The sequence below is a fragment of the Centruroides vittatus genome, unplaced genomic scaffold, assembly GCF_030686945.1.
Source record: "Centruroides vittatus isolate TY-2023 unplaced genomic scaffold, ASM3068694v2 contig_388, whole genome shotgun sequence".
NCBI classification, from domain to species: Eukaryota; Metazoa; Arthropoda; class Arachnida; order Scorpiones; family Buthidae; genus Centruroides; species Centruroides vittatus.
Window position 1 is genome coordinate 1,599,916 of NW_027122204.1, and position 18,423 is coordinate 1,618,338.

Here is an 18,423-nt window from a genome sequence, read left to right on the forward strand (position 1 = left end):
TCAGTAAATGTAAATCAAACCGGCCATTGTTTATCCGATTCTTCTTCGTGAATGTCGGATTTATAAGCTTCCTCTTCCGTTTCTTCGAAGTAGGGATGTTCCTCGGTAGATTCTAGAAGTTCAGTATCTTTTGTACTTTCCATTTTCAACTCCGACTCTTGTGTATCCTGTTCGTCTGATGTCACTATTCCGTTTTCTGGTGTCATGTATCCTTCGGGTGTTACCTTTTCTTCTGATGTGACGTATTCTTTATGTGGCACCAATTCTTCTTGTAGTGTTTCTTGATCTTTCTGCGTTGATGGTTCCTCGGACGTTAAATATACATCTTCTAAAGTATCATATTCTTCAGATTCCGTACGTGTCACCAGTTCTTCGTGTGATGTTTCTTGATCTTTTGGCATTAATGGTTCTTCAGATATTAGATATACATCTTCTATGGTTTCATATTCCTCAGATGGTACCTTATCATCTGATGGCAAAAACTGCTCTTCTGATGATTTTTGTTGCCATTTTGTTGTATCATATATTTGTGAGAATTGTTTTTCCTCTTTCATTTTAACATTTTCATCTTCGACTGATTTGTCTATTTCATCAAAATTACATGTTACTGTTTCTTTAATTGAACTTTGTTCTTCACTCTCGTTCATTTCAGTATTCTGTAGTAATAATTCTTCCTCTCTTTCTGTCTCATTTGCGTCGTATATTTCTAGTTTCGAAAATTCTTCTTTATTCATTGACATATTGAAAAAGTGGAGCAAACAAATTCTTCCAAGTATAATGAGTAAAAAAACCGGAAGGATCAAAGTAAGACCAGATCAATAGGAAATATTTTATATAATTGTAATATGCTACGTATAAAAGTAAAAATTTTATACGAGATCCTTCTTCCAAAAATACGAAAAGAGAGAAGACTATCCAATATGTTAATATCTTTCTATGATCGGTGCCGATAGGAGTATAACTGGTTTTTCTTACTTGATTTAGTGTTTGAAAGGCGGTATATGTGATGACGAAACATAAACCCAATATGTGTGGAGATATTCCATTTACACACCAGATGATTAAAAATAACAGTAATGTTGTAAACCAAGCCACTCGAGAGATTTGGGTTTGGTTTTCTGCAATTTGGAATAAAAAAAAGATACTATTTTCTAAAACATGATCCACAAAACGATAATACCACGACATTTTCATGAAAGCTCTAATGTTTTTCTTACTTCAAATTCAGTTTTGTTAGCAATAAAATGATTATTTGTTAAGCATTATTGTTAGATTGTTTTAAATTAGTTAAAATTTGGCGTAATTAAACAATTATTAAAGTAACAATAGCTATTATTTTTGTAAATCACTGTTTTCTATTATACGGCCGGATAGCTGAGCGTTGTTCTATCGCTATGGTGTACCCGGGATCGGATCCGGCGAGCAATCCCAGGAATTTTTCGGGGATGGTCTGTCCCAGGAATTTGTCGGTCTCTATTCCTCACCATTTGGCCGTCCGTTTGTGGACCTGGCTGAACCCGTAACGGGCTTGATAAAATGTCCTTTTAGTGCCCATAAGGCAGAAAGAGTCAGAGAAAAAGAAATCATTGTTTTCTTGTCTTCTATTTTATATTTTTTCAATAAATGAAGATTGTTAAAAAGTAAATATTCTAGCATAGCATCAATATCGTAAAATAAGTGTCTTGAAATGTTTAACTGGAATTTCGAAAAAATGTTCTGCAAAGTTGTTGTATTTAATACGTACGATGGTATGTGCCTGTACCGTACCAATGCATCGTTAAGTAATAGTAAACTATTAAAGAATTTAGAAAATAAAATACAATCGAAATAAAATATAAGCTGATTAAAATCTGGAAATTTTAACATTGATCTAACTATTTAAATCTAATTATAAGGCCAAGAACACACATGCATAAAATTGTGTGGCAAAATACTGAATCAGAAATCAGCTTTCAGTTCAGTTTTTGTTTTACGTTTTTATGCCAGAACACACATACGTAAAAATTCTGGCCGAATAGGAAACACCACTGCCACTAACAGTGCTAATTTTATTAACTTTTTTCCTCTCATATATCTATCCCTTTGTACCTTCCATTTTTTCTCCGCTTCCTCTGCTATAATATAGAAAATTTAAATTAATAGACTTGTATTCCGAATTCAAATAAAGAACGTGTGATCTAAATACTAGGCCTATATATTTATTCTACTAGACCTACCTGTTATTTGAAATTTTGCACCTATAGCCATCCATAAATATTGTTTAAATACAGTGTCTTTATACATGACACTGATGTGGTCGAACAGATTCAATAAACTCTTTTATTTCATTTATTTTTTGTTTTTTCGAGACCGTCACAATTGTATAGTTAACACTCATTGCCGCCATTGTTAAAATAAAAACCACGTGTCTACTTTGATGTCAAAAGAAAGACTTGTAAATCTGAGAGATTACCGAAGTATACAGAGTTGCGGAGGAGTAAGAAAGCCAACAAAAAAAGAAGTGAACCACACGAATTCCTTTATTACAGTACAATTTAACAATTTGTCGAACGTACCCACCTGAGTGGGCTACAATAAGATTTTCAAAAGTAACGGAAAAGGACGGCCGGATGGCCGAGCGGTCAAGGTGGCAGCCTACCGCTCTGGGGACCCGGGATCGAATCCGAACGGGTCGAAAATCCCCAGGTATTTTTCGGGGAGTGGTCCGTTCAGATATGTCGGGCCCCGTCCCTCACCACCCGGTCGCCCCATTGTGGGCCTGGCCGAACCCATAATGGGCCTTCTATAAGAGGCCCTCTTAGTGCCCACAGGGCGGAAAGAGTTAAAAAAAAAAAAAAAGTAACGGAAAAATTCACGGCTCTATATCTAAACTCTCTAATTATTTATATCTAGTCGTAGAGAAACCGTTCGAATACTTATATCTAGTTATTTACAATAATTACATAGGCGATCGTATTCGATGAGTCTATTGGCAAGCGCCAAATCCGACAGAAGGCGCTCAAGATGGCTGCCGAAACAGGTAAGGAACCGACCACGTGTTTGTTAAATGCCTGAGCCGATTCAGTTTCCATCGGTGACGACTACTGCGATGACCAAATGGAGAACAAAATCATTGAATTTATAAAGCAAATAATTAATAAAAAGTACATGGCCGGCGTTATTTACATTTAATAAATATATATAAAAATAAATACGACTATACAAAGATAAAACTTGCTTCTGAAAGACAGAAGCAAGTTTTATCTTTGTATAGTCGTATTTATATTTTTATATATTTATTAAATACATTGAATTTATGTCAAATTCTAGACTGTATCGGCGACAGGAAACGTTGTCTTGTAGAAGGTGAAGCCGTTTTGGATGCTGGACACATCGTATTTTGTGGATTAAACTCTAACAACAACACTGGAAGTTCATGTTGCTTTAGTGTTGCAATCTCAGATATTGTCGTTTTAATACATCTCAATTACGGGGAGAATGCACGTGCAAAGCGGGGCTGTCTGGTTTTCGTAAACAAGTGATAGCCGAGCATAATACTAAAATGAAAACAAAAAACGTAAATTAACTTATATTTTCAATTAAGAATATTTTTAAAAATTCGACTGGAAAGTTATCTCGACATACGTATATGAAGATAGAAGATTTACCTATTTTCTTTCCGATCTGCGTACAAAAACAATTTTTCGACAGGCATGTCCATTTACAAAAAAAAAAATTAGACATTTTTTTCTTTTTATGTGGACGGCTTCAGATTTTCAAATGAATAATTTTCAAACTTGAATGGGAATATTATATATTCCCGCTACGTCATGACTACATAAGAATTATTATTTAAAAATAAAATAAAAGACTATCGTGTGTAGAATTAAAACACTTCTCACCTGTTAACGTGTAACAGGTGAGAAGTGTTTGAATATTTTAAGCAGTATACACCATGTTCTAATATAAAAACATAACTATTATGATAAATAAAACTATGTTCAGTGTTGTTAGAGTTTAATCCACAAAATACGATGTGTCCAGCATCCAAAACGGTTTCACCTTCTACAAGACAACGTTTCCTGTCGGCTCATTACCTGTTTCGGCAGTCATTTTGAGCGCCCTCTGTCGGATTTGGCGCTTGCCAATACTCTTCACCATATATTAACTGACCTGCACGTGGGGTCAATCGTTGAGCGCCAGTCCAAAAAATAATACTCTCTGCACTTGTTCTTCCTATTTTGTACTATCCAACACAGTAGTTCTTCCCTGTAGTTCTCGTGACGCCGATGGAGATGGATTTCTCTTTCTTGCTTAAAACGTCACCTTCCTCGGACAAAATGGCGGCGACTCTTGCCTTCCTTCGTTCTTCCTCCTACTCAGGGGAAACCCAGCAACAAACAAAAGGCCTATCTCCTTTCCTTTCCTTTCCTTTCCTTTCGCTTGTTTGATAGGCCTATCTCCTGTGTGGCAGTGCGCCTTTTATACCTCTTTTCTAACCGAGGTCACGTGATCCACTTCCGTAACTTGGCAAAGAGCCAATCACGATGTATTTAACGTGACACCCAAAATGCGATTCACGACAGCAAAAAGGCGCATAAAAAAACCGATACAGTACAATAATACGAAAGGAAAATAATATAACAAAAATAGTGTCAGAGCACTACAGACTTCTCTTTTCTGGAGGAATTTCGGTGTAAAAAGTAGAGACATGCAGAAACATTTTTACGCTTTCTGTTTTATGCTAGATTTTACGCCGAATTTTACGCATGTGTGTTCTTGGACAAACATGTCCTGAAATGTTACCGTACCAGATTTAGTTGTATTTGTACTGCTAAACACCATCCTAGACATCGTTGAATAGGATGGATACTAGAGGAATTATGATCATCCGGATATAGAGATAGAATTGTTACCAGTGGCGTGCCGTCATTGGAAGCGATGGAAGCGCCGATTCCACCTTCCAATGACCTTCCCTTGTATTTTATAAAATATAAATTTTCATATTTTAACGTACTTTGAATTAATTAAAATTAATATTTTATTATAACTGCATTATGTATCTTTTATAAATTTATATACTACATGTGAAAAAAACGATAAGATTGCTATTGTATATTCGAATAATTCGGTGGCGGAAGGAATGTCGAAACCGGGTCAGTCTCCAATCAGCCAGATTATATAGGCATTAGCACATGCGGTTTACAGTGCACCAACCTCACCCGGTTTAGCTGGTAGAAGCGACACACGCGTAAAGAGTACGCGACTTTATATCCCGGAGCGGTTGTGGGCTGTTAGCCGCCTGCTAGATATTCGGCCACCCTCGCCCGATTATGTGAATCACGAGCAGACTAGATCAACGGCGGGCAACCCGTGGGCCAGCTACGGCTGGCGAAAAGTTTCTATCCGGCCCGCGAGATCTTTAATAGATTATTAAATTGGAAAAATAACTAATTAATAGTTATTTTTCCAATTCTTTGTAATTTTCGAAAACGATAAGAGAAATAAATGTAGTAATTAACTTTTTATTTATTTATTTCATATTTGCAGACTAAAAAAATTACGAGTCACAAGAAGGCGTCAATTAACTACTACGGCGCGGAAAAAAACGTAAAATTTATTCTGGCCCATGTTATAAAAAGGGTTGCCCACCCTAGACTAGATTTATAACAACCCAACCGATAGGAGTTTACTGGCACGTTTTTATGATAGTTCTGTATAGTTGACAGGAGTTTAAAAAAACTCCATTAAAATATTTGATATACTTATCCTGCGTTTATTCCGCTCTCCTATCTTATATTACTTACGGATTTCAATGTTAAACCGGTGATATTACGATTTAGTATGTCCCATCTGTAAGGGGATGCAGAAAAAAACGTGTACAATTCTAGTACAGTGTTAAAAATTAACTGTTACTTTGGCAGCATCATTTACAACCAAATTTAATGAATGAGATGTACAGTACATACAATGGTACAAAAAAAAGCTCTAGAATTTATTTTCCTTAAATTTACGATTTATATATCCGTTGTCATAAAAATTTGTCTTTCCACTGTTTTCTCAAGACTACAGATATTCAGGTACAAAGTAACTGGTTTCGACTTATTTCTACTTAAGAAGTGACTAAATAATTAAGAGATTAGGGAATGGGGACATAAATAAAACCCTGTTGAAAGAGCCAGAATTTTACTTCAACAAAAGCTTAACAGAACCAATCACTCGCTCAGTACAGTAGGAAACTGATTTCCGTGTACACCTGGTATTAAAACGAATTAGTTAGAAAACGAATGACTATTAAGTTTAACATAGTTAGATTTTTACAGCTACGGTGAGAAACGTTTAAAATTTACAACAGCCCTGTGGCGTCCTTTCAGATATACTAGTGATGCGACAAAAGAGGCATTTGACATCGACCGGTATCGGCACCCTCGGGATTTGGCACGCACACACTCACTACACACCTACCTGGACCGTCACTAGTTCCATCCATTAGCTACTCGTATCAAGATATTTGACTAAGTGGATTGTTTTAAGATTTAAAAAGTAAAGAATATTTTATGTTATTTTTATGTACGTTTCTTTACAAAGCTATATTTTAATTATAATTTTCTTTAAAAGTATATTAATACAATCGAACAATACATTGTACCAGGTATGTATATCCACCGCACATTTTATTTCACCGAGTAAGTTTTTATAATTTATTTTTAATTTTAGCTTTTATATCGTGGCTAGCGATTCAGAATGTAATTGTGATATTAAAAATACATTTAGAGAAGTCTACAGTTTTTACTGGCTTATCGAACAAATGAATACGAATGGACCCTAGACCAGTGATTCTTAACAGGGGGCAGCGGCCCCTGGGGGTCCATAAGAAGTTTGCCGGGGGCCGCCAAATTATGCAAAATTTCCTTCAGAATATAATAAAAAGAAAATTGATGTATAATCCGAATATCGTATTGAAAAGTGAAATAAGAAAGATAAATAAATAAAAACTAAATAGGAAAACTTTATTTTTGTATTTCTTCCTACATACAACTTTGTTAGTACAGAAGAAATAAATGTAAATATGCTACTTACACCGCAGTATTTACTTCTTTTATTCCAAAGCAATTTTAAGAAACTATTAATGCTTGGAATTTTAAAAATAATTAGGAAAAATAGTAGGCTTTGAAAATTTAAATATTTTTGCAAAAGTTATGCAAAATCCTTACGACAAGTGGGCGTTTTAGTTTTAGTTTAGTTTTAGCATCGACATTGGATCGATTTATCGACATGTTTCTTATTTTATTTTCTGTTAAAAATTAATGAGTTTTCATGTTTAATTGTGAAGTTTGAATGTTATTTAAATAGATAATGAAATAATAAAGTTATGATTTACATTTATTATATAAAAAATAAAGCAATAATACAAAAAAATTGATTGATTTTTTTGATTATCTAACAATAAATTGCAATTATAAAAAAATCAATTTATTATAGATAAATTATCAAATTATCAAATATAAATTATTATTAAAAAATGGGGGTCACAAAAAAATATTTGGTGAACCGCGAGTATAAAAAGGTTAAGAACCACTGCCCTAGACCATCACTGACGCGCAATTAACTGATTGCCCCTGGAAGTCGGCTTCTTACAGAAACACAGCTTCCCTGTCATCAAATGTCACGGCACGCCACTGATTGTTACTTTAATAAATATGAGCTCAACACTTTATACTATAGCTTTAAGTGCATATTTTTAAATGTAGAATATTCCTCTGTATACATCACTGAAAAAAGAGTATTCGTGGAGGAAAATTGCGTGGTACAAGTGCCCGCATTCGCTGTAAACGATACGAATACAATTAATATTCTCGGAAAATACGCCGTACAGTTGAATTGGTGACACCTATTATTCTAGCTATTTATCTCGTACTAACATCCTCACCAATTCCAGTAATAACTGCTCTTCCTATCAAATGCTTATATGATTATTGCTCTTCCTCCATCAACGGTGGCTATTGATGATATCTCCGTTTCTCGAAAACGTAGACGAACAGCTGAAAAGATATTCTTGGCTGGATTAATTAATTTAATTTAATTGGAAGGAATTAATTTAAAACGGATGGTTTAATAAAGATCCTGCGGTTAGCAAGCAAACTTTAAAAAACGGAAAAGAAGTCACTGCATTTTGGTTCTTAATAACTTGCTAATTAAGCATCAGATCGAAAAGATCCTCGATTTTTATACAGGTTTTCATCTTCTATAAACCTGTAAAATTTGGCCAAATATTTCTGAAATTCCCTGCGTAACTATCGATTGACTTATAAATTGTGAACTTTGTAATGTAATATTAAATCTTATAACATAGTTTTACTTGTTACGTGATATTTTGTCCAATTTTTTTTTCTTTCTTTTTTAATTCTTTCCGCACAGCGGGAACTAAGAGTGCCTCTTTTTTAGCAAGCCCATTACAGGTTCAGCCAGGCCTGCAATGGGGCGGCCGGGTGGTGAGAGATGAGGCCCGACATATCCGGATGGACCACCCTCCGAAAAATTCATAGGGATTTTTCGATCCGTCCGGATACGATTCAAGGTCCCCCGAAGCGCTAGGCTGCCGCCTTGACCGCTCGGCCATCCGGCCATCTAATGTTATTAAACTTTGACTTCTTTAGATGATACACCAATTTTGCAATATTCTTACGCAGATATATTTTTTTAATCTATAAATTTTACACTTCTTACAGTCAGCGAATTAAAGCTTACAAATTAAAGTTGGTTTTCTTAACTACGATTTTGCTCATTTTTAGATTATAAAATTCATCTATATTTTAAAAATTTCTTTTGATTACGCTGCGAAATATTTAGCGTTCAGTTATTAATATTAATAAATTAACAGTTTATAAATTATTATATTATAGAAAATATGAACAATATTTTGCAATAATTAATAATGATTCTTAACGCGAGAGGGCGCAAGTGTATGTTAGACCTTGATTTACAACGTGGCTTCCGTTAACGAGTGTTCGATCTACGAGAATTTTATAGAACGAGCCGTTTTCTTTTAAGTGTTTTTCCTATTTGCAAGACAAAATATTTGATAAAACCGGCGTCGACCGATATTTACGAGAATCGCGAGAGGAATGAGATTGAAACCCCATGGTTAGATTATACAGCTCACATGTTGCAATCCATTTCATTGTTTCGTTCACATAGTGTTTTCGTTTTAATGCGATTGTGCCGTTTGTGAATTTTACGTTTGTGTATTGCATCTCCACCCTTCATCATGAATCGGAAAAAAATATATAAGCCTGTAGAAAATATCAAGAAGACACGAAAAGTTTACACAATAGAAGAGAAAATGGAAGTTATTAGGAAATGGGAAAGAGGAGAAAGAACAAAAAACATATGCCTGGCCATGAATATGAAATCGTCTACCGTATGTACCATTCTTAAGATGAGTGAACAGATTAAAAAACAATACGAGAGTGCCGTCGGTGCTGGCAAGTTGCATCGGCTAACGAAGTCTCGACATTCGATATTTATTGAGTTTGAGAAGTTTTTGGTTCAATGGATCGATACCCACGATTATCTCGGATTACCACTAAGTTCGTCCCTCATAAAGGAGAGGGCCATTCAATTGTTTAGTGAATTGAAGGAAAAAAAGACTGCAGAGGGGGATACTACGGTGAAAGATATTGAATTTAAAGCAAGTTCTGGATGGTTTGATCGATTCTGTACTCGATCACAAATAAAGAACTTAAAATCGTATGGAAATGTTGCGTCGATTTCTACTGATGCGGCTTCGACATTTCCTAAAGAATTGAAAAAAATTATTAAGGAAGGTGGCTATACACCACATCAAATATTTAATATTGATGAGACTGGTCTCTTCTGGAAGCGAATGCCATCTTCTACCTCTATCTCAAAAGAAGATGCCAGGAGTAAGGGGTATAAAGCCTCTATGGATAGACTGACATTATTACTAGGTGGAAACTGTGCAGGTGATATAAAGCTAAAGCCTCTTCTTGTGTACCATTTGGAAACACCTAGAGCTCTTAAGAGAATAGCCAAGAGTTCGTTACCAGTGATGTGGAGGTCAAATCAGAAAGCATGGGTGACACAGGATTTATTCAATGAATATATACATGGTTATATGTCACCATTTATCAAGAAGTATACTGAGGAAAGAAATCTTGCCAATAAGGCTCTCCTAATAATAGACAATGCTCCAGCCCATTCTTCAGATATTGGTAATTTGTGTGATAACATTCAAGTTGTATTCCTTCCTCCCAATATAACACCTCTTTTACAACCCATGGATCAGGGAGGTATCTATGCTTTCAAATCGCATTACTTACAGCTTCTTATGCAATATCTTACTTATTCCTCCATTGAAGATGAAAATATTTCCATAAGTGACCTATGGAAGAAATTCAATATAAAGGACTGTATTGAATTTATTGATCAAGCAGTAAAAAATATTTCTAAAGAAACAATGAATGCAATTTGGAAGAAACTTCTTCCACAATATGTAGCCAACTTAGACATTGATGAGGTTGTTGAAATAAAAACAAATATTGTTGCTCTGGCTAAGATGGCTGGCATGGAAGAAGTTGAAGTGGAAGATATAGATGAATTATTATCATCTCACTCTGAGGAACTTACACTTGATGAAATGATTGAGCTGCAAAGACATTTTAAGTCTGAAGACCAAGATGAGAAAGAGGATGAAGAAGAAATGAAAAGTAAAGAAAAAATTTTGGATGACAGATCTTTAAAAGAACTTTTGGATACTGCAGATAAATTGACTAATATTGCTGTTGAGTGTGATCGTGATATGACAAGAAGCATAACATTTAAGAATGCCATCATGAATGCATGTGAATGCTATAGGAAACTATATAGGTGTAAGATTCAACCCTGTAGGCAAGTGCCTATTTCAACTTGTTTTAATTCAAAATCAGTGAGGTCTTTTAAAGATGATATATCAAAACCTTCAACTTCTGGCATTCAAGCTACAAAAAAGAGAAAACTATCAGAGTCTTTATCTTCTCTAAAGACAAGAAAATTATCAGGTTTATCCTCTGGCTCAGGAATAAATAATGTTGTTCCACTTGAGCAATGTTTTTCTCCAAAATCCCTCCTCCATTTATGCCTTCATCGTCATCAGCAGCTATCCAATCATCGTGGTGATGATTGAAATCCTCCAGTAGAAAAAAGATGCCATCACTCATCTTCACAATCAATCATTTCTTCTATTGATGATTACAATTTCATTAATAAAAAATAAACACAAGTTTATTATAACCTATTTTACTTGTTTTATGCTTCCTTATTGTTTTAACTATTGTTTTCTTACCATTACAGAAATGTCTGATTGGACTGCAATTTAAAAAAATTGTAAACCTATAAATTCCCACTGTTGTCCATTCGTCTGTGTTTCCTTAATCTCGAGAACGGAGATAGGTAGATGAAATCATAGATGAAAATTAGCTATATAAGAACTTCTAATGCAAACTGGAAGTTATGTTATTTCAATTCAAATCGTTACCTCTGAAAGCAGTTAATAGATGACTGGCACAAATCTGTTGTTAAAAGAAAAAGTATGATGTACAGGAGCAAGTCACTACTAATAATTTGAAGTGGAGAGCATATTTAAATTGAATAAATTAAAAAGTGCAGCCCGGCATTGTGATGTTGCAATAAATAATTACTCGTTACTTATACATTTTCTTCTTTGCATGTATTTACTTCTTTCATTTCATGAGTTACTTTTACATTAGTGAATAACCTAATAAAAACTTTTATATTCTTTAGAATCTTGATATTAAATGATGGGTAAATAGATATTTTGTAGCATTTTGTTTGTGGAACATAATTATAATGACTGAATTATGCTGGAAGGAGGTACAAATTTCATAAGTATAAGAAATAATATAAAAGCTCTTATATATTTATCAGAGGTTTTCAAGACAGGTAAAATTATAAATTGTGTATTTTTCAGAAAGATATTATTATTACTCTGTATTATTGATGGAAGATGTGAAAGCTAAATTATCTGCTCTCTTGTCTTTCATTTGTAAAGGAATAAGAAAGACTTGAAAATGATTATTAGAAATTTTTCTAACAATTATGAAAAGTAGCATGAAAAAATAATTTAAGAATATTACCTGTTTTGTTGAATTGAAAATGATAATTTATATAATATCCAAATTATACATTAAATTCAATTATTGTATTGTATGTACAAAAATCTTCCATCTTTTAGTCCGTCCTTCAGTAATTACTTGTAATATGCCTATATGTAATTGTTATATCTATATATTTAATTAATCTCTATTTTTCTGTAAAAGATTTCCATATGCTTTTCTTCCATTGACTTTCTGTGAGCTCATTAAAACTGCCTATAGAATTAATCTCAAATAGTTCTCACCTTTCCATTAATATAATTTAAATTTTATCTTATCCTCATATAGTGCTACACTTCATATATTATTCTTGATAACTTTCTTATTTGAAATCTCATGTATAATGTATTACGGTATATGGGAAATTACTTTGTCAAAGGAATCATTGCTTTGTCATTCTTGTTTGTTTCTCCCATCTGATTTCATCTCATACCTAAAACTTATTCCACTTGTTCTGTCTTTTTCAAACTCTGTGTTGTTTATTATATAATGGGTGTTTGCAATGTTCTCAAAGTTCATTATTTGCTTTTTACTTTGGTTATTACTTTCTTAGGAAGTTAACAGTAAAGCTAACATTAAAATAACAGTAAAGAAACATTTAATCTTTCAAACAGATTTATTATAATCCTATCAATTGATACATGACCAAATGATTTTTGTTTTTTTTAGTCAATGTGCCAAAAACTGGAATTTTTCATTTAATATTCTGACTTAAAATGGCTTTCCTGTACCTCCTAGCTTTTCTGAATTTAAATTGTTAACCAGATAAATTTTGTTTTCTTTTCTATTTGTAATTATTTCTATTAGAATTTTAGAAGTATGTGATGACAAGCTGATGGTGGTGACTGATGTGATGGAAGCTACATGTTTTCTTGCATTTTTTTTTTTTTTAGAATTTTTATTACAGTAGATGCCGCTTATTGTAATAATTTTGGAACTACTGTATAGTGATGAGTGATCATTCAAGCATTTGCACTTGAATAGTAATCCATTAGTAAATATTTCACACCCTTAAAACATCTAGAATATTAATTAAAAATTTGGCAGATGGTACTTTGTAGCCTCAATATACTGTATTTATATATTTTATATCTACAGTAGAATGTTTATTTTTCAATCACTAAAAGTTATTTTTTCTCCTTTGCATTGCAAAGAACTGTAATATGTTTTATTTCAGTGATTTAAATCCTTAGCACTCTTACGTTCAAACATGTAGGCCTAAGTAGGTCGTGCTAATAGGTGAAGCAAAGAGGCAACCACTTCAGGCGGGGGAACTTAAGGCCGTTACACACTAGCAGCCCCAGCCCAACCTCAAATTAATTTTTGAAATTTTAATGAATATCGCAGAATTTTTAACTTTTTATATGATATTTCTAATCTCAAACATTTACCCCAGTGGTTCTCAACTTTTTTTTTACCCATGGACCCCTATCCCTCTTAATTTTTTTTTTTTTTGTGGACCCCATAGACATTGCACAGAAAAAACCTTATATTTTTCACTAATAAAAAAAAAGTAAGGAAAACGTTCAGAAATGTCACTGTCAAATGACATGATGCTGATGGTATAAGATTCTCCTAACAAACCCCGGCTTTATAATCTCTCTGACCTTTGTCAATGAGATATATATGTCGTATACGTATTCAATATTTTAAAAAATTTATATTTTAATCCTTATGCAAGAAATGAGTAATAAAGAAATTGACAATGTATATACTGTAGATATTTAATTCTCAGTAAAACAATTATTCTGGAGTAGAATTACCCTATAGACAACTAAAATATCACCGTGAACCCCCAATTCGGTATTTTTTTCTGTGGACCCCTGTAATGTTACATGGACCCCGGTTGAGAACCACTGATTTAGATTAGTCATGGTCAATGGCGAACCAATATGGAGGAAAAGAACAAACCAGGAACTGCAAACAACCTACGACAAGCCCATGATCACAGGTGATTAAGGCCAGAAGATTACAGTGGCTAGGTCATGTTGTAAGGCTACCTACAATGGCGACAGCGTCACGAGGGCTCCACTATGAGGGGAAAGGAAGAAAAGAGGCCATTCCAGAAAAAAATTAATAGATTGGGGTCACTGAAGATCTTCAAGCCCTCCGAATCGGACCATTCTGCTGTATACGGTACTGTCCTTAGTAACTTATCGATTGCAGTATCGTAAAGACTTCCGGATATCGAAGAAAATCGTTCATTAAAATTATAATTACTCGTTATTTATAATTTTTCTATTGTCAAGAAATTTATTGAGGTTTATTGTATTTCTAGACCTTTATGTGGTTTAATCTGTTTGAAAGCTGCCTAAATAATGTTTAATTGTGTACGGTATTTTATGTAATTAACGTTGAATCAAGAGCGCCAGTAGAACTACCAAAACTGTTTTGTACAACCCTGGGCTGAAGTATGATCAGACAATGCACAAAAGTAAAATGCTGTTAAAAGTAAAGAAGGTTTCGTCTGCCTTGTAGACAGCGGTGTCCGCAGATTATGAAAAAGGAGGCACAAGCTATAAGAATAAGGACATCGTACATTACGCAAGGAGTTTCAAACTACGATTCAACGTCGGATTAGCGCTTCCATAAGGTGGAGCTGGTTGCACTCGAGGCTAACTTGGCCTTGAAAACAAGGAATGGGGTTTTGATCAACATAGGACGAAGTTGTATGGGCTCAATGGACAAATATCGTTCATTAGTTTCTTTTATATTTGCAGAATAAGCTAAAAGTCGCGAATTTTCTGTTGTTTGGGGAAAAGTGCAACCGAGACGAAAAGAGGGCAGGCACCCCAATGTACGGGCGTCCCTGATTGTAGATATCCCTTGGTAAATATTCAGCAATAATTTTTGGTCATTCTGTCTTTATCTACAGTTCAGCTGACTCGAATCAGAACTTATCTCTTCATCGTGATAATGTCTATATCTAATGTTCTCTTGTTTTGCATCGGTATCGGTTGCACTTTATTACTCGGCTTCCTAATGCATTAAATTTTTGTTTGCTTTTTCCAATAAGAGGGTCTTTATTTATATCCGTTGCGGGCTCAGCAGGCCCCCAATGGCACTCGGTTCACAATGGGTGCCACCGAGTGGTGGGGAGGTGTTTTTCCGGTTCGATCCCGAATCCTCGAATTTTTCAGTTAGTGCTACATATATCGGACCCATCTTATCGGCCTCCTGATCCTGTGGGCCTCCCGACCCACAATGGTTATAAAAAATCTTATGTCCTCAGGGAGGAGTCAAAAATGGAAAAAAACATAATTATTAATATAATCAAATATTTGATTACAATAAGCGAAAGTTTTGTAATGTTTAATTTATATATTTTATGACATAGTTGTGTAATATCAGAATTAACATAACAATATGTATTAAATTTTTCTGTATTAAAAAAACTTGTATTTCATATTAATTTGGTTAAATAACTGAAATTTGGCTTTTTTATTAGATTCTTGAGAAGTTTGGCAGATAGGCCTAATATCATTTTCTTGTCATTATGCCATTAAACATGTCAATGCCCTGTTCCTGTTAATCGAGAAATTCTTCAAATTCTCAAACATTTTCATTCAAGTTCTGTTCTTCGTAAAAGTCTTCTGGTACTCTTTCTACATAATTTAATTTCATTATCGTTTATTAGATATCATCTTTCTTATTTTTAATTACACTATTCTTAATCTTTCTTAGAATTTTATGGGCTTGATCACATTTCCCTTGAACCAACTTCATTTATTTCTTTATATATACTCTCCATCCATTTTTTTTGTTTGCTTCGCTATTAATTTTTATTTTTCTCAAATGTCTGCAATTTCCCCCTTTTTTTATTTGTGGTTTCTCAATTTAATTTGTTAGTTTCATAATTTTTTCTTACCGTCTCTGTTTTTAGCTTATTTTTAATTGACATCCTTATTTTCAATATCCAAATCTGCGATGGTTTTAATTTTTTTTTTTTTTTTTTTTTTTTTGTTTAGAAGCGTGACGTCAACATCTGAGTGGATAACACATCGAACACTAGTCTTTGTTCTGGGTTCGGGCTTGACCAAAGTGTTGGTCACGTGGAGTTTCTTTTTCATTTCAATTCTTTAAGTTTTCTAGGTTCGTTTGAGATTGTCTCAATCTCCTATTTACTCGTCTAACGTTTAAATTATTCTTTATTTTAGTGAAAAACAATTTTTATAGTCTTTACAATAATTAAAATTATAATAATCAGTGAAACTTTTAGATGGGATCGTCTCTTGAGTCTTGACTGTCTGATAAATTCACATGTCAAAATAGTGAGCTGCTTACAAATTGCTGTCTTCTGTTTCTATTTGAGGAAAAGTAACGTGGAAAAAAAAGAAACAGAAAAGTAACATCACTTTATGTCTATAAATTTCTCTTCAGAATCCGAACAGACACTTACAGCAGAAAATACTTAAACTTTTTTCTGCTAGGATTTTCCAACGAAGAAAGATTATAGTTATGAATTCTTATTGGAGTTGATGATTTCTTACTACATCTATAAACAAATGGTTAGGATAGCGCTATAAATTACAGAATTCTGATATAGTCAGTGGCGTAACTATTAAGCGTATTAAGCGACGCTTAAGTACAGAATGACACAGGAGAGCTCATAGTCTCCTTGGCACTGTTTTCTAAGGAACAGTATAAACATGGGCGTAGCCAGGAAGGGGCATGGGTGGGCACGCCCCCCCCCCCCCCGTTAACCTGGTGCCCCTCCCCAGAAAAATAGCCTCTACTAGACCTCCCCATAACAAAACCCTGGCTACGCCAATGAGAATAAATATGAGAATTTTTAAAATTATAAGTGTAACTGTTTCAAAACTTTGATTTTCAAAAAATATGGTGGTCTGATTGTGCTTAAACAATAATATGACAAGGAAGAATATGTTGTCCAATGGCACCACTCATATCAGATAGATATATTTTACAAAAATAGTAGATTTGAAATGTTAATTTGGTGTTCGTATGAGAATATTTACATTATTTACCCACTAATCTAATTATTTAACCAAAATACTGGCTGTAATTTTTACTTTTTTATTTTTTTGTTATGACTAATAATTTTTTTTGTTCATAAATCTTTTTGTAGATTACTTTTGGAACTTTTTTTCCTTCGTTATTAAATTTTCTTACAACAAAAGAAATTTTTAATGTACCTAATTATAATATTTTCTGACAATTTAAAAATTCTGTTTAAACTCTTGTATCATCACGAATGTGGAGGACTTGGCCTCTAACAAATAAGCATTGAAGGATCCTTTACCATATTTTGCTTAAGGCTGATTGTAACTCCTTTAGTTATGCACGCGATCTCCAGCAGATGGCGTTAACAATGTAATGCTTTTTCTACGGAATAATAGAGGATTCTGTTTGGTTCTATCTATTTCCGTTTTCGAGAAGTTTTGGAAAAGAATCTTCCCATAGAAAAAGCATTATGTTTTTAACGCTATCTGCTAGAGATTGTTTGAATAATCAAACAAGTTACAATCAGCCTTAAGGGACTAAAATTTCTAGTTATGCCACTGACTATAGTAAAAATAAAACTAGAAAATGATCATATTTTTAATTTATTTCATTTAAAATATATCTTTTCCACCTTAAATTAATAGGGTCTTACCCCAACATTATATTTTTCCTGTTAAGTGAATACTTATCCAGTCTCGATTTTCATCTGTCCAACTCCCTTTTCGAAATTAAAGGAATGTCAGACAGACAATGGAAATTTACAGGTGTACAGTTTTTTTCATATTGCAGCCCAACAAACGGAACTGATTTTACTAATTGATGTCATTCTAATGATATCAATAGTAGACATTCAAATCTCTGTTTTCCGCTAAAGAAATGTTCTTCTTTTTTCGGAAAATTGAATCGACTTGTAAACAGAATTTTTGTGTTTTCCGAAGTTTCTACTTGCGCAATTTTTCCGTAAATTGTTTGGTTGTTTGGAGCTAAATTGCTAATTTTTCTGACAAACCGAGAAACCCTAAAAATTTAGCAAATATGAAATTCTCCCGACTCCTAAATTGAGATATGTTTATTCCGTTTTTGCTCAATAACAGCAATCAACTTATGAATGACATATTACAAAATCTATAGAATAAAAGAAAGAGCTTTGATGTTGCTGAGAGTACAAAAAAATATCAAATTATACGACCGTGTGTACTAGAGAAACGTGTGTACATCTCACTAGAGAAACAGCCTATGTTAGTAAATAAGTGTTATCTGTTTGCCACACTTTACAATAAGCTATCTAAAAGGAGGGCATGTCCTA

At 33.7% G+C, this 18,423-nt stretch overlaps 2 protein-coding genes across 2 annotated transcripts; one reads left to right on the forward strand and one right to left on the reverse strand.

Annotated features, from left to right (window-relative positions):
• Positions 1-14: 14 nt before the first annotated feature.
• Positions 15-740, reverse strand: LOC136975818 (golgin subfamily A member 6-like protein 6). Its single transcript, XM_067270964.1, has one exon. The coding sequence runs from the start codon at positions 738-740 to the stop codon at positions 15-17; it is 726 nt and encodes a 241-aa protein (XP_067127065.1).
• Positions 741-8,954: 8,214 nt separating this feature from the next.
• On the forward strand, positions 8,955-11,376 carry LOC136975828 (tigger transposable element-derived protein 1-like). The gene has a single exon (XM_067270975.1). It carries the CDS (start codon positions 9,248-9,250, stop codon positions 11,162-11,164), a length of 1,917 nt encoding a protein of 638 aa, XP_067127076.1. The 5' UTR covers positions 8,955-9,247; the 3' UTR covers positions 11,165-11,376.
• Positions 11,377-18,423: the final 7,047 nt, after the last annotated feature.